This window comes from Oncorhynchus mykiss, chromosome 19, assembly GCF_013265735.2.
Source record: "Oncorhynchus mykiss isolate Arlee chromosome 19, USDA_OmykA_1.1, whole genome shotgun sequence".
Classification (NCBI taxonomy): domain Eukaryota; kingdom Metazoa; phylum Chordata; class Actinopteri; order Salmoniformes; family Salmonidae; genus Oncorhynchus; species Oncorhynchus mykiss.
This window is the reverse complement of record NC_048583.1, coordinates 17,655,465-17,682,970: the sequence shown is the minus strand read 5'-3', so window position 1 is coordinate 17,682,970 and position 27,506 is coordinate 17,655,465. Positions and strand designations below refer to the sequence as shown.

Sequence of the window (27,506 nt, the reverse complement as noted above, 5' to 3'; positions counted from 1 at the left end):
ACTTTCGCAAGGCACTGTAGAAAAACAAAGTTCCCATGTGTCTTATTACAGTTTGAGAAGGTTATTCACCAGCCATGTTTGGGTTCTGTAGAGTTGTAGAGTTGAAATCTGTTCATTTATTACTTCACAAAGAGAAGTGCCCCAGAACATCAGTAAAACCACTTAAAGAGATTCTCCGGTACTTTGTAAACTTTTTTAGCCAGTAGTTCTGAAAGTAATGACCACGAGCCAAAAGTGGTCCCCGGAAATTAAGTACTACTGTTACGTCACATATGTGCACCATGTCATTGCTCTCTCTCTCGCTCTGCTGTGTTTGCATCCTGCTAGCTGTCATTCAAATGGCGAGGGGCTGGCCCACGTGGGGGGGGGGGGGAATGGTGCCACACAGCTTCCAGAAAACAGTTGGGATTGCGTGGCTAATGAAGTAAGGCATGTAATTAGGCATGTATGAACTACACATGGACGCATCCAACCCTAAGCGGGAGGTTGAAAAAATTCAAAGTTCCGGAGCGTGTCTTTAAATATGACATTTTCTATTCAAAGCCTATTTATAATACATGGTTTTGGATCCTCTTACATTCTCTTCACCACATTGCCCACATAATATGATCTTATTATTACAAATGTAATAAGATCAGTAATAAGATCGGTGATAATGAATGTTCTCCAACACAGAGGTGGAAGTACAGTATGTGAAAGTTGCCCCATGTTCTGGGCATGTAATCATAAAGCATCTCAGAGTAGGAGTACTGATCTAGGATCAGCCCCCCCCCCCTCCCTGTCCATGTTATCTAATTCATTCTGATCTAAAAGGCTAAACTGGTCCTAGATCACCACTCCTACTCTTGAGAGGCATAGTTGGAGAGCAACTGTGATGTGGATGAACCAATGTTTTTTTTTTCTTCTGATGCTCAAATAAAATAAATGGCAAAGCAAACTCTCAAGTCTTAAAAAGATGAGAAAACATTCCACGCGCATATATATATATATATAGCAAAACTATGGCTTTACATTCTCATAGTGCAATTCGGACACTATAGGTACTACACATACCATTACATGGCACAAAAGTAGCCAGAGTGCCAGTCTGTTTGTGCAATCGTGTCAACTCCTTTTCAAACATGCCATGTTTGTCTTGCAATAGAGTTGGGGAAAGCACAAACAGATCTGAGACCAGGCTACCACAAAAATACTTGCTCCCCAGGCACTTACAATAAAGCACACACATTCAATTTATTACATACATTCAATTTATTACACACATTCAATTTATTACATATCATTACATACATACATTACAGTATTCTCTTTCAGATTCAAGCGCTACTAAGTCACACACGCGGTCTCCATCACAAATGGCACCCCATACCCTACAGCGGGATTTAGTGGGATGCACACTAAATAAATAGCCTAGTAGCTCCAATGCACCTGCTAAATGAAGCCCTGCTCCAATGAGGTGGTTCTACTGTCGTTGTCATGGGGACAGTGATATCGGGGTTCAGGTGCATCCACCTTACCTCATACATTACTGTTAACTAGTAATACTGTTTGTTATATTTGACCTCATACAGTACTGTTAACTAGCAACACTTTTATTTGACCAAATACAATACTATGAACTGTAAAATACTGTTTTACGTGACCTCATAGAGGGCTGTCAGCTGTAAATCATTTATTGTTTTTGAATACCGAAGACGGTTGGTTGATCAGATTCAACCAGCTTTTGGAGTTGATTTGAGCAACACATCTGTACATCTATATTATCTTGTACAGTACTGTTAACTGTAAACACGGTTTAACATTTCAAGATGGTCGGTTGGTGGGCTGTTTGACCAGATTGAATCAGCTTCTGACAAGTGCTCTTTCTTGCCCACATTTATATAAATACTTTTCTTTTAAACTAATCTACAGCTCTCTGTAAGAGCTCCTTTGTAACAGCTCACCTTAAAAGGTTTCGGTGATGGGTACTGATTGGCATTTCTCTTGAACTACACAGACATTTCACGTTGCAATTTTATCATAGTTCAATTGGGACGCAGAACCTAAAGATCAAATAACGCAAAAACAGAGGGACCATCGAAGTCTGACCAAACAAACAGACCCTATGAGCCCTGGTCAAAAGTAGTGCACATAATAGGGAATAGGGTGCCATTTGGGACGAACACACATTTCAGGTGGACACATTGTGATGCACGGAGTCATTTAAATAGTAACTCTGGGATGAACACAGGGAAATAGAGGTAGTGACCCAGGGTGTGTCTGAAATTGTACCCCATGGGCTCTGGTCAAAAGTAGTGCACTATATAGGGAATAGGGTGCCATTTCGGACATAGCCGCAGACTTGACCAAATGGGCATAGTACTTAGTGGACTTACAATGACAGGTCTGACATGGAGATAAAGAAGGGGACACAGGGAAAGATTGCAGGTGCAGATTGATAGTCAAATTAATAGGGATGTGCAGGCCCCATGGGCTGGTGGTCTGGGCACATGTACGGGGAAACTGCGGTTCACCTTCTCCACCATGTCTCCTCCTAATCTGTATTCTCCGCTAGATGTAAAGACACAATAAGGACTAGTATAGATACAGGGAGTGAACCGGAAAAGACAAAGACCAACAAACAATGACCAATAAAATAATACTACCAGACTGGCTGCTAGGCCTAAATTAATGAAGTGACTGTGGTTTGGTGAGAGTTGGGTGGGGGAGGTAGTTCAATGTTACACCAGCCAATCTGATAGCGAAATAAATCCACTTCCTGTCTACTACAGAATACTGAGAGCTGTGCTTCTGGTTGGTGGAAGGGTGACCTGAAATGGTACCAATAACCTTCATGGAATTTTTGGTCAGCTTAAATATTATTGCTTAATTATTGAATTGCCGAAACTCAATTTCCATTGAGATTTTCTATTTCACGTTTAGGCATGAAATTATGTTTTTAACTAAAATAAAGATAGCATATTTTAGGATTTCTTTGGCATGTCATACCTAAAACAAAATGAGTATATTGAGTGTGTATTTTGATGTCAAATTAAAAAAGGCTTAAGGGCGACATGTCCAAACTCCCGTGCACAATATCGTCATCACTGTCCTTGTCGAAAATGACAACCATAATTTGTCATCGTCATGACGATGGTCTATAATGATATTTTACAATTAACGACTATGATATTTGACAGTTAGTTTGGTCAAGATTCTTAAGCTTAATTGCTGAGATGTCCATTAGTATGGTTTTTGGTATGGCCATTTTCTGGTTGCCGTAAGGTTTGTCTCTCTCTTTCTGATTGGTTAGCGGCCTCCCTCTCACACTCCTCCACCTTCTCTCGCATCAGGTTCCTACGGTGATAGATCAGGTATCCGGGCAACAGGAATCCAGCCAATGAGGCAATGAGCAGGCTCAGGTTGATCTGTTGATCGGAAGATAGAGTTAGTCAGAGAACTAACGTGTTTTTATTTTATTTTTTTATTTTTGTATTTTATTTTTTTTACCCCTTTTTCTCCCCAATTTCGTGGTATTCAATTGTTTAGTAGCTACTATCTTGTCTCATCGCTACAACTCCCGTACGGGCTCGGGAGAGACGAAGGTTGAAAGTCATGCGTCCTCTGATACACAACCCAACCAAGCCGCACTGCTTCTTAACACAGCGCGCATCCAACCCGGAAGCCAGCCGCACCAATGTGTCGGAGGAAACACCGTGCACCTGGCAACCTTGGTTAGCGCGCACTGCGCCCGGCCCGCCAGAGGAGTCGCTGGTGCGCGATGAGACAAGGATATCCCTACTGGCCAAGCCCTCCCTAACCCGGACGACACTAGGCCAATTGTGCGTTGCCCCAAGGACCTCCCGGTCGCGGCCGGTTACGGGAGAACTAACGTGTTTGAGACATACCTTTCTAATAAATCTTATTGCCTCAATTGTCTGTTTCTGCCTATTCACATGAATCCATTTTTATTAATTTGCCTTACAATCTCAGTAGTACAACGGCAAAGCACTAATGTCATTGTGTGTGCTGTGTGTGTCTGCATGCATGCATGTATGTGATCTGTGTGTGTGTGTGTATGCTCTGTGTGCGTGTTTGTGTGTGTGTGTGTGTGTATGCTCTGTGTACATGTTTGTTTGTTTGTGTGTGTGTGTGTGTGTAGCCTCACCCAGTAGGGGTCTCCTCCCAGGTGTCCCACCATGATGACAAAGAGAGGCTGCTGGAGGAGAGCGAATAGCGCGCTGATCATCGACTGCATCCCCGTCAATGTCCCAAAGTGATTGGACGGATATCTGGAAGGGGCGGGATGTAATGGTTACCTCCCCAATCAAAACTGACGGTACCTTACCTGTGTTTTGTTAAGATAATACATATTTTTGATTTTTTTTTGTGTTTGTAGCAATTTGTGAATTGTATCCAATAATTTAGCCTTTCACTGCTATTGATATGTAATCTAGTGTTTTCCAAATTGCGTAACAAACCATTCCCAAAGCTATCTGACACACACACACCTACGGCTCTTACTGAGACGATCATAGCATGGGTGTAATGTTCTGGAAAGCAAGCGTCCAACAATGTGTTTAGTTGACGTTGTAATGCACTTACACGGCAGCATAGAGTCCTCCGGCACAGGAGTGGACGAAACCCCTGACCATGGTGTGGACGATGAAGGAAATTATCTGGGAGGGAGTCAAAGAGAAGGCGAAGGAGAGAGAAATGGGGGGTATTAGGAAAATAAAAGGATAGCGGGATGGAGAGGGAGAGAAATTGTTAATTTTATTTGGCCATTTAAAAACACAATACAACCACACCCGTGGATACTGCTGCATTTTAAAATCATCAAGGACGACACAAAAAAGTTCCATTGTGGCCCTAAACATATACTAAGGACTAAACATATACAAACTAAACATATACACAACTAAATACATAATCTCATCATCATTTACATTTTTCATTTCAGTTGACTAAAATGAGACAGGATGAAATTATCTTTGACAGGAATCGGACTTCTAAGTGGACTGGACAAGAGTTTTTGGAGAGATTGAGAGCTTTTCAGTGATAACCACAATTAATATTAGCAGCACAGATTTGCAGTGCGGTTTATTAATCAGTGGGAAGGACACATCACACCCAGCAAACACAACCTACATCAGCTGGTGAGCTGAGGGGGAGCAAGCGATGAGTGTGGGCAGACCCAGATCTGTAAATGTGTTCTGAAAATGAGACGTGGATACAGTCACTAAAGTGGTAAACTTCATAAGAGCAAAATCTTTAAACCACAGGCAGTTTGTCTCACTGTTGGAAGAGACAGAGTCGGGTCATGCAGATCTCCCCTACCACACAAACGTGAGATGGCTGAGTTTGGGGAAGGTGCTTAAAAGGGAGTGGGACCTGAAGTCGGAGATTGCTGAGTTTTTGCAAATGAAGTGAAAATATGTGGATTTTCCTCAACTGCAAGATAAAGAATGGTTGGCTGATTTTGTCTTCACCGTGGACATCATGGCCCTCATGAATGAACTGAATTCCAAACTACAAGGGAAGGGCCTTTTTGCACATCAGATGTACAGATGTACCTTGTCAAAGACTTCAAGGGGAAATTACTCCTCCTGACCCGCCAAGTAGAAGCCAACAATCTCACCCACCTTCCGACACTACTAGTCTGTTCCCTATCAGATGACCAGCGGGAGACGTATACATCGCTGCTGCGTGCTTTGAATGGTGAGTTTTTTTCGTCGTTTTGACGATTTCAAAGTGTTGGAAAATGACATGCCGTTGGTCTCCTCTCCTTTCACCTTCAATGTGGATAACGCTCCCACTGACCTGCAACTTGAGCTTATCGATCTTCAGTCTGATGCAGTGATTGGAGAACTATTCAAAACAATGTCACTGATGAGGTTATATGCATCTCTCGATGAACAAAACTTTCCAATGATTAGGAGTCATGCTCAGAAGATGTTTGTACTGTTTGGGTCAAACTATGTGAACAGACATTTTCAGTGATGAAATAAAACAAGTCAAGGCACATCTCTCAGCAGTCCTGCACATAGCGACGTCAGAAACTATACCTGACTTCAATGCTCTAGTCAATGCCCATCAGACCCTCCACTCGTCAAACTGATTGACTAGTTTAAATGTAATGTTGAGCTCTCGCTCTTTCTTATTGTAACGACCCTGGGTTTATAAATCGCGGATATCGACTCTGCCGCTTGAGCATGCTTTTGCGGCACAGTCGATAGCGCGCTGGACTTCGGGCTAGAAGGTCGAGGGTTCGAGACCTGCTCCCTGCCTGTTTCATTACATTATGTTTTTGTGCATCCGCGTTAACAAGAGTTCTGTCCGTGGTGCTGAATGCAGTGTACTGTTCCCTCTGTGTAGTTCGTTGCATGTTTAATAATGAAAAGAACTACCAAAAGGGGAACATGGATGTGGTTATTGTCTGTGCGTGTTAAAAAAATAAAAATAAGTAGCATATCTGGACGTGATTTACAGTAGATATATCTGCCAACACAGTGATACACATGATGTATAATCCTGTAATATGATTCTGGCCCACGATGGCAAAAATATATATATTCTAATGTGGCCCTCCATGGAAAATAATTGCCCAGGCCTGTTTTAGACAGATGGCAATGTTGTAATTAGCTAGCTAGCAACGTTTGTCAAAAATAGCACGCTGCAGTTATTCTGCAATTGCTGCGTCCAGAATACCAGTCGACTGCAGTTACTGCACTTTTACTGCAGTTTCAAACTTCAATATTTTTTGTAAGGGTATACCTGACTGGGTAAATAACTTTATTTTTAGGTCGTGTGGACCCGGTGACTCAGACTTGAGCACTTGGACCAGGACTCGAGCACAGGGGACTTGGGACTCGATTCGGATTCAAGGTTTAGTGACTTGATTACATCACCGGGTGAAACTGTCATTAGCTCCCATTCAGTGGTGGAAAAAGTACAAAATTGTAATGCTTGAGTAAAAGTATAGATACCTTAATAGAAAGTGACTCAAGTAAAAGTGAAAGTCACCCAGTAAAATAATACTTGAGTCTAAAATACTACTTGAGTCTAAAATACTACTTGAGTCTAAAAGTATTTGGTTATAAATATATTTAAGTTTCAAAAGCAAATGTAATTTCTAAAATGTACTTAAGTATCAAATGTCAAAGTAAATGTATAAATAATTTTAATTTCCTTATATTAAGCAAACCAGACAGCCCCATTTTTTTATTTATTTTTTATTTTTTAATTCAGGGATAGCTAGGGGCACACTCCCAACACTTAGACGTCATTTAAAAAACGAATCATGTGTATTTAGTGAGTCCGCCAAATCATGGGCAGTAGGGATGACCAGGGATGTTCTCTTGATGAGTACATGAATCGGACCATTTTCCTGTCCTGCCAAGCATTCAACATTTAACGAGTACTTTTGGGTGTCAGGGGAAAATATTTTGAGTAAAAAGTACATTATTTTCTTTAGGAATGTCGTGAAGTAAATAAAAAATAGTAAAGTAAAGTACAGATACCCCCCAAAACTAATTAAGTAGTATTTTAAAGTATTTTTTACTTAAGTACTTTACACCACTACCCCCGTTATACTTTCAGACACCAATGTGGCAGCCGTGGCAGTGGAACGTTGAAAACAATGCCAATGACGCGACCGAGTGGCGGAGGTGCAACCCATACTACTTTGCCAATACAGTACTTTGCGGCACCATCTGGTGCTACTCTCTCTCCCCCTGTGAAAGTGTGTATCTGTTTGTTTTGTATGTCATGTGCAATATCTATGTAGGCTGAATTAGACATTTACATGGCCAGATAATTCTTATATATATGTTTGTCAGGATGTAGGATGTTATGCAGAAAAATATGTTCATAGGACAAGGCAATGTATGTTTGTCCACATGGAAGTCAGTGATTCATGTTTACTATTGGTTAATGAGGCCATACAAATGTGATGCAACTAAAATGAAAGGGCGTTTAGTTGACAAACACGACCCACAGTTTTCATCATTTTGACAATGACTAGACTAAATCATTATTCAAATAACAAATGTGACTGTCACGGATCCCTCCGGCACCTTCATTACCCTCCTCTGTTCCCACTGAGTAGTACTTGTATAAGTGTGCCCTTTGGTTTCCATTGGGCTGTCGATTATTGTTACAATGTCTGTTGGTGTGTCTGAGTACCTGTGCTGTGTGTTTTGGGCTTTCGTGCCCTTGTGGATGGCGCAGATGATTACGGGTCTCATCCCGTGTGTTAATCATTGTGCGCCTGTGTTATTTATTCGAGGTACAACTCCGCTCTTTTGTTTTGGGTTTCTACCCTGTGTTTTGTTACATGTTTGTGTGGTCTTCGTCCCCGTGCCTTTACACGGCACGCCGTAACATGGGCTTAATAAAAATACAACTATTACGCATTCCTGCGCCTGTCTCCCGATCCATCATATCAACTTGACAGTGACTAAGACTGGATTATATTTTGTAAAAATGACTAAGGCTAGACTAAATTTAAATAAGAGTGCCAAAATGAACACTGACATGTAGCCAGGGTTCTTGTTGCAAGGTGAGTTATCAGCATTTTGTTTATTTACCTGTATATGGGTAGATATGGTAGGCATGGTCATGTGACTGTGTTCCTACCTGTATTGGGCCACGTTCGGTAGGGAAATGTTGTGGAACGTTGCAGATCAAAATATCACAAATAGAGCTGACATGATTCCTTTTTTACATTTCAGAGAGAGGCATATTGGTCGATATATATATATATATATATATATATTTGTTAAACTTTTACCCCTGTTTCTCCCCAATTTCGTGGTATCTAATTGATAGTTAGTCTTGTCTCATCGCTGCAACTCCCGTACGGACTCGGGAGAGGTAAAGGTCGAGAGCTGTGCATCCTTCGAAACAACCCTGCCAAGCCGCACTGTTTCTTGACACCGCTTAACCCGGAAGCCAGCCACAGCAATGTGACGGAGGAAACACCGGCCTCCTGGCAACCGTGTCAGCGTGCATTGCGCCCGGTCCGCCACAGGAGTCCCAATAGCGCGATGGAACAAGAACATCCCCTAACCCGGGCGACGCTGGGCTGATTGTGCACCGCCCCATGGGTGCCCTGGTCGCGGCCGGCAGCGACGGAGCCTGGACTCGTACCAGGATCTCCAGTGGCACAGCCTTAGACCACTGCGCCACTCGGGAGGCCCCCCATATATTTCTATATTTCCACAACGCTGTGTCCTGTTGAACGCAACCCAGGTGAGCTGTGTGCGGTAGGGTCATGTGGCTGTCTTCTTACCTGTACAGGCAGGTTGTCTATCATCTGGATGACTCCGAAGGTGACCAGTAGAACGTTGGTGATGATGAAAGCACGGATGGCGTTTGTCAGTTTCTGGATCTTCCTGTCTCTCTTCGGGGGTTCAGGTTGGCTGGAAAGAAGAGGTCAGGGATGAAAAAAATATAAAAAAATTTAAGCATCAGGAAAATACCAAGGGTTGTGTTTATTAGGGAACGCCACAGAAGACATTTAAAAAATAAAAAAAAAATAGCATTTTTGTCAGTTTTCTTTAGTTAGATGTCTAATGAACACAACCCGGGCTCTCTCTCAACATGCCATGCTTGGTCCCTTCTGAATTATTTCTCCCTTAATGAGAGTGGCACAGTGGTCTAAGGCACATCATCTCAGTGCTAGAAGCGTCACTACAGACACCCTGGTTTGAATCCAGGCTGTGATTGGGAGTCCCATAGGGTGGCGCGCAATTTGCCCAGGGTCATCCAGGTTTGGCCGGTGTAGACCGTCATTGTAAATAAGAATTTGTTCTTAACTGACTTGCCTGGTTAAATAAAGATAAAAAAAATAACAAAGACAGCTGATTGACCAATTTTAGTCAACTGCTGTCCATCTCTCCATAGGGATGAACAGCTTATGTCGCCATCTAGTGGTGATTTTGTATTACTGCATCCCAGGCACCAATAGGCACATGCATGTAAAATACCTAGGGCCCAGAGATTTTCTTGGTGGGCTGTAAGTATAAACACTGTCCAATCAGCATGATGGATGAGATGGGTAGTTTATAACTGAAGTTCCTATGTTCTCTCTCTTTGTTCCGTTCTCTCTCCGTTTCACTCTGTCACACACACGCGTGCGCACACACACACACACACACGTACACACGCACACCTCTGGTCTACGTCGCACTCCTTCATCCTCCAGTCCATGATGTAGCCAATCAGAGGACAGGTGAGCAGGCAGAGCAGCTGCAGAGAGCCAAACACTGACGAGTAGAAACCCACTAAGGAGAGGAGACACACGGTCAGAAAACACACACACGTACATACATGTGCACATACACAGTCACTATGCATTACCACACACACACACACACACACACACTCTCTTTCTCTCACACGCCCGAACGCACGCACGCACAAACACACCTCTCAACGCACACACACAAGCTTCCAATACCAAACCAGGATCTCTCTCTGTTTCATTCTCTCACCTTGTTGCTCTGCCTCCATCAATAGCTCCTTAGAAGCTGGAAACAAAAAAACACACAGGAAGTCACAAATTCACACCCACTGACATCATAACAAATCCCAGATGCCATTCTCCGACAACTGTGACCATCCGGTGCCACAGATATTCAAGTCAAGTTTTATTTTGTCATCTCAATATCAATATACTTGACAAAAAATAAAGATAAAGATATGTGACAGAATAAAGATATGGCAGACTAACCGCTGCGCTCATGTTTGGTTTCACATCACTTGAAGGGAAACAGAATGTGAGCTACTACGAAATCAGTCTGCTTTCACAAGGCAAACGGGACAGTGCCCACGACTTAAAAGCCTTCAGAAGCGATTGGTCCTTACGGTGTGGGTCGCCGTGGGTAACCAGGAACTCCAGCATCTTGTTCATGGCGCCCATAAAGAAGATGATGCGTAGCTGGGTCATCGCCATGGTGATGAGACTCCACAGGAAGATGGGCGAGCAGACTGAACTACGGAAAGGAGGGCCACCTGTCGGGGGAAAGAAGGGGAGGGGCGGGGGTAAGAATTAAACATGAGATCATGACACTAGGCTAAGTTACTTTCTCAACTTGTCAACACATTTTTATGAAGTTGAACAGATCAAAGTAGGGTTGAACTCAATACCGTCCATTTATTCTGGTTGGTGAGTGAAGCCCTGGAAGACCGGCTCTGACCGGTTCCATTTAACTATCCGGTTCTAAGCAGTTATGTCTAGTTCGGACAGGTTCTAACCGTTTTTGTTGTTGATCCCATGCTATTCCTCACCCTGTGTCTGTTCTCCAGTTGGGAGCTGCTCTGACGAGGGATCTGGTTCCTGCTGCTTCGCAGCCATCTTCTCTTCCACCGTGGTCACATGACTGTAGAATCTGTCCCCCGTCACCTTGTCATCCATCACCATGCCACTCAGCTTCACCTCCTTACTGTGGGAGCGAGGAGGAGGAGAGCGAGAATAAAGTTCAGATTCAGAACTCCCTCAACGATTTTTGGGTTACTGTGACAGTCTATAACGTTAGAGTTACGTCATGTAATGTTGTGTTTATGATAGTAACGTTGTCATGAATACTGACGTGTAGCTGATGTCCTCCGGTGCGGGGAAAGACTCCCCCGGCCAATTGAGGAAGCAGTTGAGGAAGACGAGACCGGCTAGCCCCGACCACACCCACATGATCACCCTGAAGGACACACCTAGATCATAGATCAGCTGGAGGGAAGAAACAGAGGGAGGGAGGGAGAGATGTAGAGGTTAGAAAATTAAACTATAATATATCACGATATCAAGTAAAGCCATCAAGTGATGCCTTTCTGTGAATCCTCAATCAATCAACAAACCAATCAACATTTGTCACAAGGTGCTTAAGGTAACAAACACTGACCTAAACTCCCAGAGGGAACTGGGGATAACTCTCCTACCTTGACTCCAGGGAAGGTGACGGCTGAAGAGGCGTAGGAGCCGATCATTAGAGACAGGATAGTGGAGCGCACGTTCCCAAACATGTTGGGCAACTAGGAGACAGAGAGAAGGGGGGGCAGAGAGGTAGTGAGACGGGAAACGGCGAGAGTGGGAGATAGAAAAGAGGGAGGAAGAGGAAGTCGGACAAAGATCACAGGTCTTTAAGATCACAGTGGCTGTATTAACTGAATCCAGCGATTATTTTTTTTTATTATTATATATTTTTTTGCAATTTGATGGAAAATTAAACGCAGAAATATCAAATGTACATATCTATTCACACCCCTGAGTCAATACTTTGTAGAAGCCCCTTTGGCAGCGATTAGAGCTCTGAGTCTTTCTGGGTAAGGCTCTAAGAGCTTTGCACACCTGGATTGTACAATATTTGCCCATTATTCTTACAAAAAAAATATGTAATATTTGTAAGCTCTGTCAATTTGATTGTTGATCATTGCCAGAAAGCCATTTCAAGTCAAATCAAATTGTGTTTATCACATGCGCCGAATACAACAGGTGCATGTGATAATTGTCAATAATGACAATCACCTTACAGTGAAATGCTTACATACAAGACCTTAACCAACAAAGCTTTAAGAAGTTAAGAAATGTTTAAGTAAAAAATAGAAAATAAAAGTAACAAATAATGAAACAATGTGCGGGTGCACTGGTTAGTCGAGGTAATATATACATGTAGGTAGAGTTAAAGTGACTATGCATAGATAATAAACAGAGTAGCAGCAGCGTAAAAGAGGGGTCTGGGTAGCCCTTTGATTAGCTGGTCAGGAGTCTTATGGCTTGGGGGTAGAAGCTGTTAAGAAGCCTTTTGGACCTAGACTTGGCGCTCTGGTACCGCTTGCCGTGCGTTAGCAGAGAGAACAATCTATGACTTGGGTGGCTGGAGTCTTTGATCATTTTCATGTCTTTCCATAGATTTTCATGCCGATTTAAGTCAAAACTGTACTTAGGCCACTCAGGAACATTCAACGTCGTCTTGGTAAGCAACTCCAGTATATATTTGGCCTTGTGTTTTGGGTTATTGTCCTGCTGAAAGGTGAATTCATCTCCCAGTGTCTGTTGGAAAGCAGACTGAACCAGGTTTTCCTTTAGGATTTTGCCTGCGCTTATAGCTAGCTGTATTCCGTTAATTTTTTTCCCGAAAAACAAACTCCCTAGTCCTTGACGGTGACAAGCATACCCACAACATGATGTAGCCACCACCACACTTGAAAATATATGATAAATATACAATGTGATGTGTTGTGTTCGATTTGCCCCAAACATCACACTTTGTATTCAGGACAAAAATGTAATTTCCTTGTTGCAAACAAGATGCATGTTTAGGAATTATTTGTATTCTTTACAGGCTTCCTTCTTTTCACTCTAATTTAGGTTAGTATTGTGGAGTAACTACAACGTTGTTGATCCATCCTGTTTTCTCCTATCACTGCCATTAAACTCTGTAACCGTTTTAAAAGTCACCATTGACCTCATGGTGAAATCCGTGAGCAGTTTCCTTCCTCTCCGACACCTGTATCGTTGTCGTGACTGGGTGTATTGATACACGATCCAAAGTGTAATTCATAACTTCACCATGCTCAAATGGATATTCAGTGTCTGTTTTTTTTAAATATTTTTTTTTAATACAATTCTACCAATCGGTGTCGTTCTTTGCGAGGCATTGAAAAACCTCCCTTGTATTTGTGCTTGAATCTGTGCTTGAAATTCACTATTTGGTTTAGCGACCTTACAGATAATGCTATGTGCGAGGTAGAGAGATGGGGTAGTCATTCAAAAAAAATCATATTAACCACTATTATTGAACATTATTATTAACTTATTAGGTGACTTGTTACGCACATTTTTACTCCTGAATTTATTTAGGCTCGCCATAACAATGGGTTGGATACTTATTGACTCAAGACATTTCAGTTTGACTTTTTTTTTTACCAAATAAAAAAAACATTTCTACAAACAAAATTCCACTTTGACATTACGGGGTATGGTGTGTGACAGAACATCTAAATGTAATCCATTTTAAATTCAGGCTGTAACACAGCAACATTTGGGAAAAGTAAAGGGGTGTGAATACTTCCGGAAGGCACTGGAAGTGCTCAAGATGCAATTCTATGAAAGTAACACCAGGTGGTGATATGAGCTGTTCCATCTTTGTGGAGAGGGTCCTAATATGCAGCTTTGCAACATGTGTTAGGTCAGTTACTCTGCTGCTTTAGGAGATGCATGCTAGCCTGAGGCATGGGGAATAGGCTGGCTTTGTATTCACAGCCTCTGACTTGGCATATAATATTGCTACACAGTAGAAGGTTGATTTTAGACATTTTTTGGTCGCTGGCACTTTTTCAAAACTAACAGTTTTAACTTGGAAACGGTAGAAAATGTGGACATATGGAGTTATGAATTAACAAATGCCATACAAGAAGTCTTGTAGTTGCCTTCCTATTTTCCTCACTCATTCTCTCCCTTGTCTTTTTGGAGGACGTTGTGCAAGTACTGAGCGTCTGCGTGCCAAAAATGCATTTTTTGTTGTTGTTGCTGTGAATGTGTGTGTGCGTGGAATTGTGCAGGTGGCACAGTAGAAGCAGTGTCCTCCTTAACCTGCCGAAGTAATACCCAACACAAACAGCTGTGAGTAGTTCCCCCTATGTCGTGCCGACGACACTGCCAGTGCCAGCCTACGCAGATATAAAGACACACAGATGACAACGTACATCACATCAGGCTGTGTGTCGTCACCACTCTCTCCCCCTTTGGAAAACATCGCCTGATCTCGCGAGCTGACATGAATGTTCGCTGCGCAGAGCGGTAAATTAGTTCAAGTTAAATATAGTGACAACACGTACTGTGTCACCCACCACACTGAGCTTAAATACATACCAGAAATTGTGACAGAATTTCTCTATGGGGGCTTAAATCAAATTGATGTGATTAGATTTTTTGTACATTGGATATAAACGTACAGGCTCAGAGCAACAGCACTGTTTGCACTTCTCTTTACAGATGTGTGTTACGATTTGAAGTAGCACCCTATTCACTATATAGTGCACTACTTTTGACCACTACGTAGGGAATATGGTGCCATTTCGGATGCAAACTATGTCACTCCACACTGTGCCAAGCTGAGCTTAAAGAGTTATATCAAACACCATTGTGCTAACCTCTATTTAAAGATGTGCATTACACCCGGAATCTATAAAGACAGCATCTATGTAAACAAGTTATATAAATCATTTATATAAATAATAACTCTGTGTATTGTTCCCATCCGTCATCCATTCACTATTTGTTCAATACAAATCTGAAAATAGGGAAAAGGTGGGAATTACCACTCCTTCATAAAATATATCTTCTTCTGATGCTTGGGCTTCTGATGCTTGGGCTTCTGATGCTTCTGATGCTTACATCATAACCTACAAAAGGGTTCTATATAGAACCTTAAGGGTTGCTATATGAAGTGATAGAACCATTTTTGGTACTACATAGAAACCTTTTTCCTACGAGTGTCGTTTTAGCCAATAACTAGGGCCTGCAGGTTTCCCTGGTCAGGTCTTGGCAGAGGTACGGATAAAGTTGCCCCATGACCATGACCATTCTCTCTCCAGGTCCTGTCGATCAGTGTACGGGTCATAGCTGAGCTCCAGCTCGTTCTTAATGAGCCATCGGAGGTATTCAGGGGCCTCAGCTACGTGCCCCCACACACACACTACCATGGACTGACAGACAGAGACAGGCAGACAGAACCAAAGGTTGACATTATTTGGGTGGATGGAACGAAAGAGTCAATGACTAGGAGAGAAACATGTGACTCGTTTGCCATGTCGTGCAGTGCAACCGTTTACTTGCATACGCGCCTAAATATTTTTGCTGTGACCTGGAGTTTTAATTTAGGAGCACCAGTGCGCCAACATTTTGGGGGGGATTCTGGCTTCATTACCTCCTTTATTTTTCATTGTGCTCCCAAATTACTTTGTGAGCGCTTACATTTTTCATCTTAGGCGCACACATGCTCTTTGTAAAAAAATAAATTAAAAAAAAGGTCAGCGTAGAGCCCTTCATGTGTGGGTATCAGAGGAGGCTGGTGGGAGGAGCTATAGGAGGATGCGCAAATTGTAATGGCGGGAATTAAATTAATGGAACGGTCTCAAACACACCCAACATACGGAAAGCAACGTTTGACTCCGTTCCATTAATTCCATTCCAGCCATTACAATGAGCCCGTCCTCCTATAGCTCCTCCCACCAGCCTCCTCTGGTGGGTATGTGTACATGTACGTGTGTGAAAGAGGCAGAGAATGTGTGAGAGAGAGAGGTAGAGGGACAGACGTCGAGGTTGAGGGACAGACGTCGAGGTAGAGGGACAGACGTCGAGGTAGAGGGATGGAGAGAGGTAGAGGGACAGACAGAGAGGTAGAGGGACGGAGAGAGGTAGAGGGACGGAGAGAGGTAGAGGGACGGAGAGAGAGGGACAGACAGAGGTAGAGGGACAGACAGAGGTAGAGGGATGGAGAGAGTTAGAGGGACAGACGTCGAGGTAGAAGGACAGACGTCGAGGTAGAGGGACAGACGTCGAGGTAGAGGGACAGACGTCGAGGTAGAGGGACAGACGTCGAGGTAGAGGGGCAGACGTCGAGGTAGAGGGGCAGACGTCGAGGTAGAGGGGCAGACGTCGAGGTAGAGGGGCAGACGTCGAGGTAGAGGGGCAGACGTCGAGGTAGAGGGGCAGACAGAGAGGTAGAGGGGCAGACAGAGAGGTAGAGGGGCAGACAGAGAGGTAGAGGGGCAGACAGAGAGGTAGAGGGGCAGACAGAGAGGTAGAGGGGCAGACAGAGAGGTAGAGGGGCAGACAGAGGTAGAGGGACAGACAGAGAGGTAGAGGGACAGACAGAGAGGTAGAGGGACAGACAGAGAGGTAGAGGGACAGACAGAGAGGTAGAGGGACAGACAGAGAGGTAGAGGGACAGACAGAGAGGTAGAGGGACAGACAGAGAGGTAGAGGGACAGACAGAGAGGTAGAGGGGCAGACAGAGGTAGAGGGGCAGACAGAGAGGTAGAGGGACAGACAGAGAGGTAGAGGGGCGGAGAGAGGTAGAGGGACGGAGAGAGGGGTAGAGGGACAGAGAGAGGGGTAGAGGGACAGAGAGAGGGGTAGAGGGACAGAGAGAGGGGTAGAGGGACAGAGAGAGGGGTAGAGAGACACAGAGAGGGTAGGAATATGGGTGAACTCGAGAAAAAGCAGGGAGCTTTAAAAACAGAATCAGAACAACATTCTACAAGCACAAAAAAAGAGGAATGGGATATGTCTCGATTGCCCTGGAGAATGTAAGGTCATATAGGTGCGCGCTAATAGCGTTTCAATTGGTGACGTCACTCACTTTGAGATCTTGAAGTAGTGGTTCCCCCTTACTCTGCAAGGACCGCGGCTTTTGTGGAGCGATGGGTAATGATGCTTCGTGGGAGGCAGTTGTTGATGTGTGCAGAGGGTCACTGGTTCGAGCCCGGGTATGGGCGAGGGGACGGACTAAAGTTATACTGTTACTCCCACCCCCCTGCCCCCCACTGCAGACCCACTTGGAGGAGCCACAGCCCAGCAGGCAGTGCTACGCACAGGCTGTGAGAGGAGCAACTGGCCCAGCCCCCACCAACCAAATGAGTGACATTAAACAAATGCTGAGTCTACTATACTCACATGTGATAGGTCGAGGGTCATGGTAAGATGAGCACAAGAACTCCACCATCCTCATCCTACACCCACCCAAGTGGCATGACACAAATTCTATCTTAAATGATAAACAAATCACATTTGCATAATAAGAGTTTACTTTAATTGAAAAACCCTATTTTAATAGTTCTTGTTGGATTGTGAGTGTTTGTCTCATTTTGAAGGTAAAGAAGGGGAAAAAAAGTTATGAAATCTTTTTAACGTTGCATGTTGAAATTTACAAGGATTGAAGTCCTCTGCTTTTGGACTAAAGAGCAAAAACCCAGACTTCCTGAAAGAAATTGATGATGTTGATATTGTAGTACTACAGGAAACATGGTGCAGAGGTGATGTTTCCACTGGCTGTCCACTAGGTTATAGGGAGATAATCATACCATCCACTAAATGAAAAGGAATCAGACAGGGCAGAGACTCAGGGGGAATGCTAATATTGTATAAATCTGAACTAATTCATTCAATCGAATTGATCAAAACAGGAGAATTCTTTATATGGTTAAAAATCAACAAGGAGGCTATCTTGACAGATAAAAACATCTTCCTCTGTGCCACATACATTCCCCCCTCAGAGTCACCCTACTTCAATGAAGAGACTTTCTCCATTCTAGAGGGGAAATTAGTCACTTTCAGGCCCAAGGCAATGTACTGGTCTGTGGAGACCTGAACGGTAGAACACCAGAAGAACAAGACACTATTAACAGTCATGGGGATAAACACCTACCAGGAAGCAACAACCTTTCCCTCCCCACATATCCTCCTCAGAAACAACTATGACAAAGTGAAAAACAAAAACGGAGTACAGCTCGTGAAGCTCTGTGGAATACTGGGTCTGTACATAGTCAATGGTAGGCTGAGAGGGGACTCTTTAGGTAGGTACACCTACAGCTCTGTGGAACACTGGGTCTGTACATAGTCAATGGTAGGCTGAGAGGGGACTCTTTAGGTAGGTACACCTACAGCTCTGTGGAACACTGGGTCTGTACATAGTCAATGGTAGGCTGAGAGGGGACTCTTTAGGTAGGTACACCTACAGCTCTGTGGAACACTGGGTCTGTACATAGTCAATGGTAGGCTGAGAGGGGACTCTTTTGGTAGGTACACCTACAGCTCTGTCGAACACTGGGTCTGTACATAGTCAATGGTAGGCTGAGAGGGGACTCTTTTGGTAGGTACACCTACAGCTCTGTGGAACACTGGGTCTGTACATAGTCAATGGTAGGCTGAGAGGGGACTCTTTTGGTAGGTACACCTACAGCTCTGTCGAACACTGGGTCTGTACATAGTCAATGGTAGGCTGAGAGGGGACTCTTTTGGTAGGTACACCTACAGCTCATCCCTTGGCAGCAGCACTGTAGACTACTTCCTCACCGACCTAAACCCAGAGTCTCTCAGAGCCTTCACAGTCAGCCCACTAACACCTCTCTCAGACCACAATAAAATCACAGTGTATCTGAGAAGATCAGAACCCAACCATGAAGCATCACAACCCAATAAATCACATGGTACAAAACAGGCCTATAGATGGAGTGCAAACAGTACAGACATCTACCAAAAAGCAATTACTAACCAAAAAATGCAATCTCTCATGGATAACTTTTTAGCCTTAACATTCTCCTACAACAATGAAGGTGTAAATTTGGCTGTTTGGAACATAAACTTTATATTTGACAAATTAGCCTCCTTGGCTAATCTAAAGAAGCATAAGAGCAAACCAGAAATAACAGATAATGAAAAATGGTTTGATAATGATTGCAATATATGAATATATGAAATATGTCTATTCAAAAACACAGAGAACCAGACAACAAAAATATACGCCTTCAATATGTGGAAACACTGAAGCAATACAAACACACCCTAAGAACAAAAAAGGAACAGCACATTAGAAATCAGCTGGATGGAATTGAGGAATCCATGGAATCAAACCACTTCTGGGAGAATTGGAATAAATGAAACAAACCTCATCAGGAGGAACTGACTATCTAACATGGGGATATGTGGAGAAATCACTTTGCAAACCTCTACAGCAACATAACAAAGAGCCCAGAACAAAAAGATATACAAGAAAAATGACAAATCCTTGAACCAGCAGTCAAAGACTAACAGAATCCTGTGGAAACCCCAATTACAGAAGAAGAATTATTGGAAAAACTATGCACTCTCCAACCCAAAAAGGCCTGTGTTGCTGATGGTATTTTAAATGAAATGATCAAATATACAGATCACAAATTCAAATTGGCTATACTCAAACTCTTCAACAGTATCCTCACTGCAGGTATTTTCCCCGATATTTGAAACCAGGGATTGATCACACCAATCTATAAAAATGGAGACAAATTTGACCCAAATAATTACAGAGGAATTTGCGTTAACAGCAACTTGGGGGAAATTCTCTGCAATATCATAAATAGCAGACTACATCATTTCCTTGATGAACACAACGTCCTGAGCAGAAGCCAGATTGGATTTCTAAACAATGATCATACAATAGACCACATTTACACCCTCCACACTCTAATTGATAAACAAGTAAACCAAAACAAAGGCTAAATCTACTCGTGTTTTGTCTTTCATACCACGTCATGTGTCTTCTCAGTCACGTTGACACTGGTCTACTACCATTGCTTTAATGTATTGTTGTTCTCGTTAATATTGTTGTTGTAGTTGTTGTTAATGGTAATCCCATGTCCACTACTACTATTATTATTGCTGTTGATCCCACCATCTATTTACATATAAATATATATATATTATATATAAATATATTTTTTTTAATTATTTTTTCAATATTTATACTTTGACAATGTAAGTAATAATAAACTTGCCATGTCAATAAAGTCAATTGAATGAGAGAGAGAGAGAGAGAGATGGGTGTCCTTGTGTGTTTTGGGAAGGGGGCAGTGACAAGCGTGTCGACAGCCCAGTGATCTGATTGGCCGACGGCCGTGTGCTAGAATTTAGAGCCAGGAGCAGAACAGCATGTGCCGTAGAGACTCTGAACACCAACAGACAAAAATATACAGTAATATAGCGTGTAATAGCTACAGTATGCCTCACACAGTGCATTCAGAAAGTATTCAGACCCCTTGACTTTTTCCACATTTTGCCACGTTACAGCCTTATTCTAAATTGGATTAAATTACTTTTTTTGCTTATCAATCTGCACACAATACCCCATAATGATGAAGAGAAAACAGGTTTTTAAATATATTAAAAATAAGAAACAGAAATACCTTATTTACATAAGTATTCAGACCTTTTGCTATGAGACTCGAAATTGAGCTCAGGTGCATCCTGTGTCCATTTATCATCCTTGAGATGTTTCTACAACTTGATTGTTGTCCACCTGTGGACCAATCAATTGATTGGAAATTATTTGGAAAGGCACACAACTCTCTAAATCATGTCCCACAGTTGGTAGTGGATGACAGAGCAAAGACCAAGCCATGAGGTCGTAGGGATTGTCTGTAGAGCTCCGATACAGGATTGTGTCGAGGCACAGATCTGGGAAAGGGTACCAAAACCTTTCTGCAGCATTGAAGGTCTCAAGAGCACAGTCGCCTCCATCATTCTTAAGTGGAAAAGGTTTGGAACCACCAATACTCTTCCTAGAGCTGGCAGCACAGCCAAACTGAGCAATCGGGGGAGAAGGGCCAAGAACCCAATGGTCACTCTGACAGAGCTCCAGAGTTCCTCTGTTGAGATAGGAGAACATTCCAGAAGGACAACCATCTCTGCAGCACCCCACCAATCAGGCCTTTATGGTAGAGTGGCCAGACAGAAGCCACTCTTCAGAAAAATGCACATGATAGTCGCTTGGAGTTTGCTAAAAGGCACCTAAAGGACTCTCAGACTGTATGAAACCAAGATTGAACTATTTGGCCTGAATGCCAAGCGTCATGTCTGGAGGAAACTTGGCACCATCCCTACGGTGAAGCATGGTAGTGGCAGCATCATGCTGTGGGGATGTATTTCAGTGGCAGGGACTGGGAGACTAGTCAGGATCGAGGGAAGATGAACGGCGCAAAGTACAGAGAGATCCTTGATGAAAACCTGCTACAGAGCGCTCAGGACCTCAGACTGGGGCGAAGGTTCACCTTTCAACAGGACAACGACCCTAAGCAAACAGCCAAGAAAACGCATGAGTGGCTTAGGGACAAGTCACTGAAGGTCCTTGAGTGGCCCAGCCTGAGCCCGGACTTGAACCCTATCGAACATCTCTGCAGAGACCTGAAAATAGCTGTGCAGCGATGCTCCCCATCCAACCTGGCAGAGCTTGAGAAGATCTGCAGAGAAAAATGGGAGAAACTCCCCAAATACAAGGTGTGCCAAGATTGTAGTGTAATACCCAAGAGGACTCGAGGCTGTAATCGCCGCCAAATGTGCTTCAACAAAGTACTGAGTAAAGTGTCTGAATACTTATGTAAATGTAAAATAGTTTTTTTTAAACCAGTTTTTACTTTGTCATTATGGGGTATTGTGTGTAGATTGATGATGGAAACAAACTATTTATTCCATTTTAGAAAAAGGCTGTAACGTGACAAAATGTGGAAAGAATCAAGGGGTCAATACTTTCCGAATGCACTTTATACACTGAGTATACCATACATTAGGAACACCTTCCTAGTATTGAGTTGCACCCCCCCCCCCCCCCCCCCCCCCCTTTGCCCTCTGAACAGCCTCAATTCGTCTGGGCATGGACTCTACAAGGTGTTGAACATGTTTCACGGGGATGCTGGCCCCATGTTGGGGATGCTGGCCCAATGTTGACTCCAATGCTTCCCACAGTTATGTAAAGTTGGCTGGATGTCATTTGGGTGGACCATTCTTGATACTCAATGTAAACTGTGTTCGGTGTGAAAAACACAGCAGCTTAGCAGTTCTTGTCACTAACCGGTGCGCCTGGCACCTACTACCATACCCCGTTTTTGTCATTCACCCTCCGAATGGCACACATACACAATCCATGTCACAATTGTCTCAAGGCCTACAAATCCTTCTTTAACCTGTCTCTCCTTCATCTACACTGTTTGAAGTGGATTTAACTAGTGACATCAATAAGGGATCATAGCTTTCACCTGGATTCCCATGGTCAGTCTATGTCATGGAAAGAGCAGGTGTTCTTAATGTTTTGTACACTCAGTGTATAGTTAGTTATATCTGTAGAATATTTTCCTATGGTTATAATAACTAACATATGTATTTCAGAGGAGGCTGGTCAGAATCACATCACCTTTATTCACCAAGTACATTTAGACATACTCAGGACTGTACTTGGTGACATGGTGTTGCTAGTGTTAGACAACATTTAGAGACAGAATACAGGCAGCAGAGTTTAAAGAAGGTTTACATGCATTATATACAACTAGGCAGAGTGAGCATAGAGCTATAGGAGAATGAGCAGATATACAAATATACAGTGGGTATACGGTTGATATATAGTGGGTATATTGTTGATATACAGTGGGTATATTGTTGATATACAGTGGGTATAATGTTGATTTACAGTGGGTATATTGTTGATATACAGTGGGTATATTGTTGACATACAGTGGGTATACGGTTGGCATACAGTGGGTATAATGTTGATATACAGTGGGTATACGGTTGATATAGAGGGTATATTGTTGATATACAGTGGGTATATTGTTGATATACACTGGGTATATTGTAGACATACACTGTGTATATTGTTGTTATACAGTGGGTATATTGTTGTTATACAGTGGGTATATTGTTGTTATACAGTGGGTATATTGTTGTTATATATGTTGTTGTTATACAGTGGGTATGTTGTTGATATGCAGTGGGTATTCTGCTGATATACAGTGGATGTACACATTTACAGTATCAGTGTGAATGTATCTACATGCAGAAACATGAACAGAGTGCAAATGCAGTATAGTGCAGTTATTTTGTGTACAGTTCAGAGATGGCTTAAAGCAGGGTGTAGCATAGAGTGCAGTCCTTTGGTCTCTATGGGCCACAGCACGCGATAAGAAACCTTTCAGGTGACGGGAGGTTTTGGTCATGAGTGGTGGGAGGAGCTATAGGAGGAGGGGCTCATTATAATGGCTGGAATGGAATGAATGTAATGGAGACAAATGTGGTTTCCATATGTTTCATACCGTTCCATTAATTCCATTTCAGCCATTACAATGAGCACGTCCTCCTATAGCTCCTCCCACCAGCCGCTGGTGTGTTCTGGGAACTTTGGATATGTCCTTGTTGTGTCCATGTAGAGGAGAAGGATGGTGTGTGTGTGTGTGTGTGTGTGTCTTACCGTGAGGGAGGTGAAGGTGAGGCAAATTCCTCCGAAGCCGTTGAAGGAGACTGCGATGAAAATGAGGGCCGAGAGTACTGGAGGAGGAAAGGGAGGAGGAAGGAGGAGACCGTTAAGTGAGATCTATGTGTGCAGTGTAATGTAATAAGCAGATGTGTTCAATGTGATGTTTCTGTACATTTCGTGTTCATTTACAGTGACTTACAGCGGCTTAGGATCCTTACCTTCTGGGTTATAGGCAGCTCCAGCTATCATGGCACAAGAGAAAGCAAAACACGCACTGCAAGAGAGAGAGAGAGTTGATGATGACGCTGACTGATGGAAGATAATGATGATGACGATGGATGTGAAGATAATGACTCTGGTCATGACGATTGTTAAAAAAGTTACAATGGTGACAATGACAATCACAGTGTTAATCGCTGATGATTTACTATTACTATAATGATGATGGCAATGACGATGATGATGTGTCCCGTCTTTTACCTGCCAAGGAGGCGGAGCGGGCGGGGCCCGTACTTGTCCATCAGGATACCTAGCGGCAGAGTGGCTGCACTCAGCAGGAAGGAGCCAATGGTAAAGCCCAGATTCAACATCTCTTCCTGGTCCACGCAGCTATGCCAGATACCACTGTCCCACGAACTGATGTTACTGAACACTGTCTCGTTGTCTGGGGGGGGGTGGAGAGAGGTGAAGAAAGAGAGGGGAGAAGGAGAAGGGTAAGAAGGTGGAGAGAGAGAGAGAAAGAGCGAGGGGAGAAAGGTAGGGAGGTGGAGAGAGAGAGAGAGAAAGAGCGAGGGGAGAAAGGTAGGGAGGTGGAGAGAGAGAGGGGGGAGCAGGAGAAGGGTAAGGAAGGGGACGAGAGAGAGGGGAGTTGAGAACTATACAAGACACAGGAAACCACATGTGCTATAGACATATATATCTCTATGGACGTATACAGGGGCGAATCCCAAGTTCCACTGGAGTTGAATTTTCACTTAGTCATGCATTGATATCAGTGGTCGTTAGGATTCACCCCACAGTATCTATGCATAGGTTTATGTATACCTGGGGTCAATTCCATTTCAATTCCAGACAGTTTGGAAAGTACTCTGAAGTTCTCTTCTGTGCTTTTCAATGAGAAACATTTTGAATTGGCATTTGGTCTATTTTCTGAATTGACTGGAATTTAAATGGAATTGAACCCTGAAGTATACGGCATCCCTTAGTATGGAAATGACCCCAACCCTGAAGTATACGGCATCCCTTACTATGGAAATGACCCCAACCCTGAAGTATACGGCATCCCTGTGTGAGTGTTACCCATGGACGGGGACGTACCTATGCAGAGGTGTGAGTAGAAGCCCTCGTTCTTGAGCATGATGAGTAGCGATCCCCAGCCCAGCAGCACAGCAGAGAACAGCAGGTTCTCTATGACCGCAGTCACCGCCATCCACCACCGCCTACGGTAGGCCTGGGCCAGAGAAGGAGCCATCGCTGCTCTGGGGGGAGAGAGAGAGAGAGCGAGGTGGTAGAAAGAGAAAGACAAGAGGAAGGGGAAGACAGGGGAGAGAGAGTTTAACGTTTAACAATCCTTTCTTAAAGACTGAAGTACTGCACACACTCTCCGTACGGAACTTCAAAGTTGCATCAACAACGTCAAAGGTCGACAAAAACTAAAAATACATATCAAAGCAAGAAAGGATGTTTTTCTTTTTTAAGTATGCAGCTGCTTTCCTCCTCACTTTCATCTGAGCTCAGAGAGCAACCAAACGGACGAGGACGGCAATATAAACCCTCTGTGGGATCCTACCACTGAAAGTGAGGTTAACCACACGACTGACTCGTCATCACCACCATCACGGTGACCACATCATTCTGGTTTCTGGAAGGAAGCGGTGCTGACTGGTTTCTCTGCCAATTCCGCTGTAATCCCTGAATGTGTTGACTTTCTATAAAACATATAGAATATCTACTCCCCCCTCCCTTAACATGACAGACTGGTGGAATGAAGACTTTGACAGACGGATGTAACGGATCCAAGGGAAATTGGATTATTTCATGAGTTGCATAATGAATTGTGGAAATACTCTGAATGTAGACTATTCTATGTTAGCAAAAAAACACACAGATCTGTCTGTAATGTAGTGCTGAGCGAATAACCAAAATGTTGGTTATTTATCATTATTGTTGGTTTCAATTATTTGAATTCCATTTAGTTATTTTATTTTTTGGGAGCTTAGTGCGCACAGTTGCCAGTTCCCCTAAAGATAAATCAGATCAAGCCCGAACTGTGCAATGTAGTAGGGGGTTTTAGTTTAGTGGAAAGAACTAACTGCCCTGGGGGAGAGGAATAAGGGATTGGTGAAGAGGAGAATAAAGGAGAGACAAAGATGAGAAAAGAGTGGTGAGTAGAGTAGTGACCCCGGAGGCCTTGGTCACCGCGTTCCACCAGAGTTTGTCTAACTCCATCAAAGATGAACTGGCCACTTAGGATCTGGGGGAGGACCCGAGTACCGATAATGCTGGCAATCAGGATCGACAACCGCCTCCGAGAACTCGTGAGACAACGCCTTTATGACACCACCCCAGTATCCCGGTTTCCTGAGAACCCCAAGCCCGCCGAACTCGGCATTGACGAGCCCATGCAGCTGGGACGCACACGTCTGAGCCCACAGGAGCGTGACAGGCGCATTCTCGAAGGCTGCTGCCTCTACTGCGGAGGTCTCAGCCATCTCCAAGCTACATGCCCATAGCTGACGGGAAATGCCAATGCTCGCCGGGACAAAGGGGAGACCCTGACGAGCTGTGCAGATACCTCCCAGCTACCCAGTCACCGTCTGTCACTACCCGCAACCCTCCACTGGGACAACCATCAGCACCAGATTCAAGCCTTCATGGACTCCGGGGCCACAGAGAATTTCATTGATCAAGACTTTTACAAAATACAAATCCCTTGCGTGAAATGTCCCATCCCTCTGCAGATTCAAGCCCTTGATGGATGCCCCATTGTCTCCGGCTTGGTGGAATAGCCCAAGCCCATTCTACTGCAGGTTCGGGTGAATCACTCAGAGACTTTTAGTTTCCTTTTGATCACAGCTCCTGGGAACCCCCTTATCCTAGGGTACCCCTGTCTAGCTCTACATATCCCGCTATTCTCCTGGTCATGGACAATTACATCCGGGAGTCGGGAAGTATACAGAATGGTGCCGTCTGCGTAGAGGTGGATCAGAGACTCACCAGCAGCAAGAGCGGCATCATTTATGTATACAGAGAAGAGAGTCGGCCCAAGAATTGAACCCTGTGGCACCCCCAAAGAAACTGCCAGAGGCCCATACAACAAGCCCTCTGATTTGACATACTGAACTCTATCAGAGAAGTAGTTGGTGAACCAGGCGAGGCAATCATTTGAGAAACCAAGGCTATCGAGTCTGCCGATGAGGATGTGAGGATGTGGTGATTGACAGAGTCGAAAGCTTTGGCCAGGTCAATGAATACGGCTGCATCGTATTGTTTCTTATCGATGGCGGTTAAGATATCGTTTAGGACCTT

The 27,506-nt window shown here is 43.7% G+C and overlaps 1 protein-coding gene across 1 annotated transcript in view; it reads right to left on the bottom strand.

Moving 5' to 3' along the window:
- Positions 1-1,050: 1,050 nt before the first annotated feature.
- Positions 1,051-27,506, bottom strand: part of LOC110498668 (large neutral amino acids transporter small subunit 3) — a 36,812-nt gene continuing 10,356 nt past the window's right edge. The window contains exons 2-15 of the mRNA XM_036954372.1: positions 25,296-25,456; positions 24,459-24,642; positions 24,197-24,252; positions 23,973-24,049; positions 11,920-12,012; positions 11,577-11,710; positions 11,275-11,429; positions 10,852-10,998; positions 10,479-10,514; positions 10,157-10,268; positions 9,275-9,404; positions 4,585-4,658; positions 4,148-4,271; positions 1,051-3,407 (exon numbers count right to left, since the gene is read on the bottom strand). Coding sequence (XP_036810267.1) covers positions 3,204-3,407; positions 4,148-4,271; positions 4,585-4,658; positions 9,275-9,404; positions 10,157-10,268; positions 10,479-10,514; positions 10,852-10,998; positions 11,275-11,429; positions 11,577-11,710; positions 11,920-12,012; positions 23,973-24,049; positions 24,197-24,252; positions 24,459-24,642; positions 25,296-25,449 — 1,680 coding nt within the window. The 5' untranslated portion in view covers positions 25,450-25,456 and the 3' untranslated portion in view covers positions 1,051-3,203. The remainder of the gene's footprint in view (positions 3,408-4,147; positions 4,272-4,584; positions 4,659-9,274; positions 9,405-10,156; positions 10,269-10,478; positions 10,515-10,851; positions 10,999-11,274; positions 11,430-11,576; positions 11,711-11,919; positions 12,013-23,972; positions 24,050-24,196; positions 24,253-24,458; positions 24,643-25,295; positions 25,457-27,506) is intronic.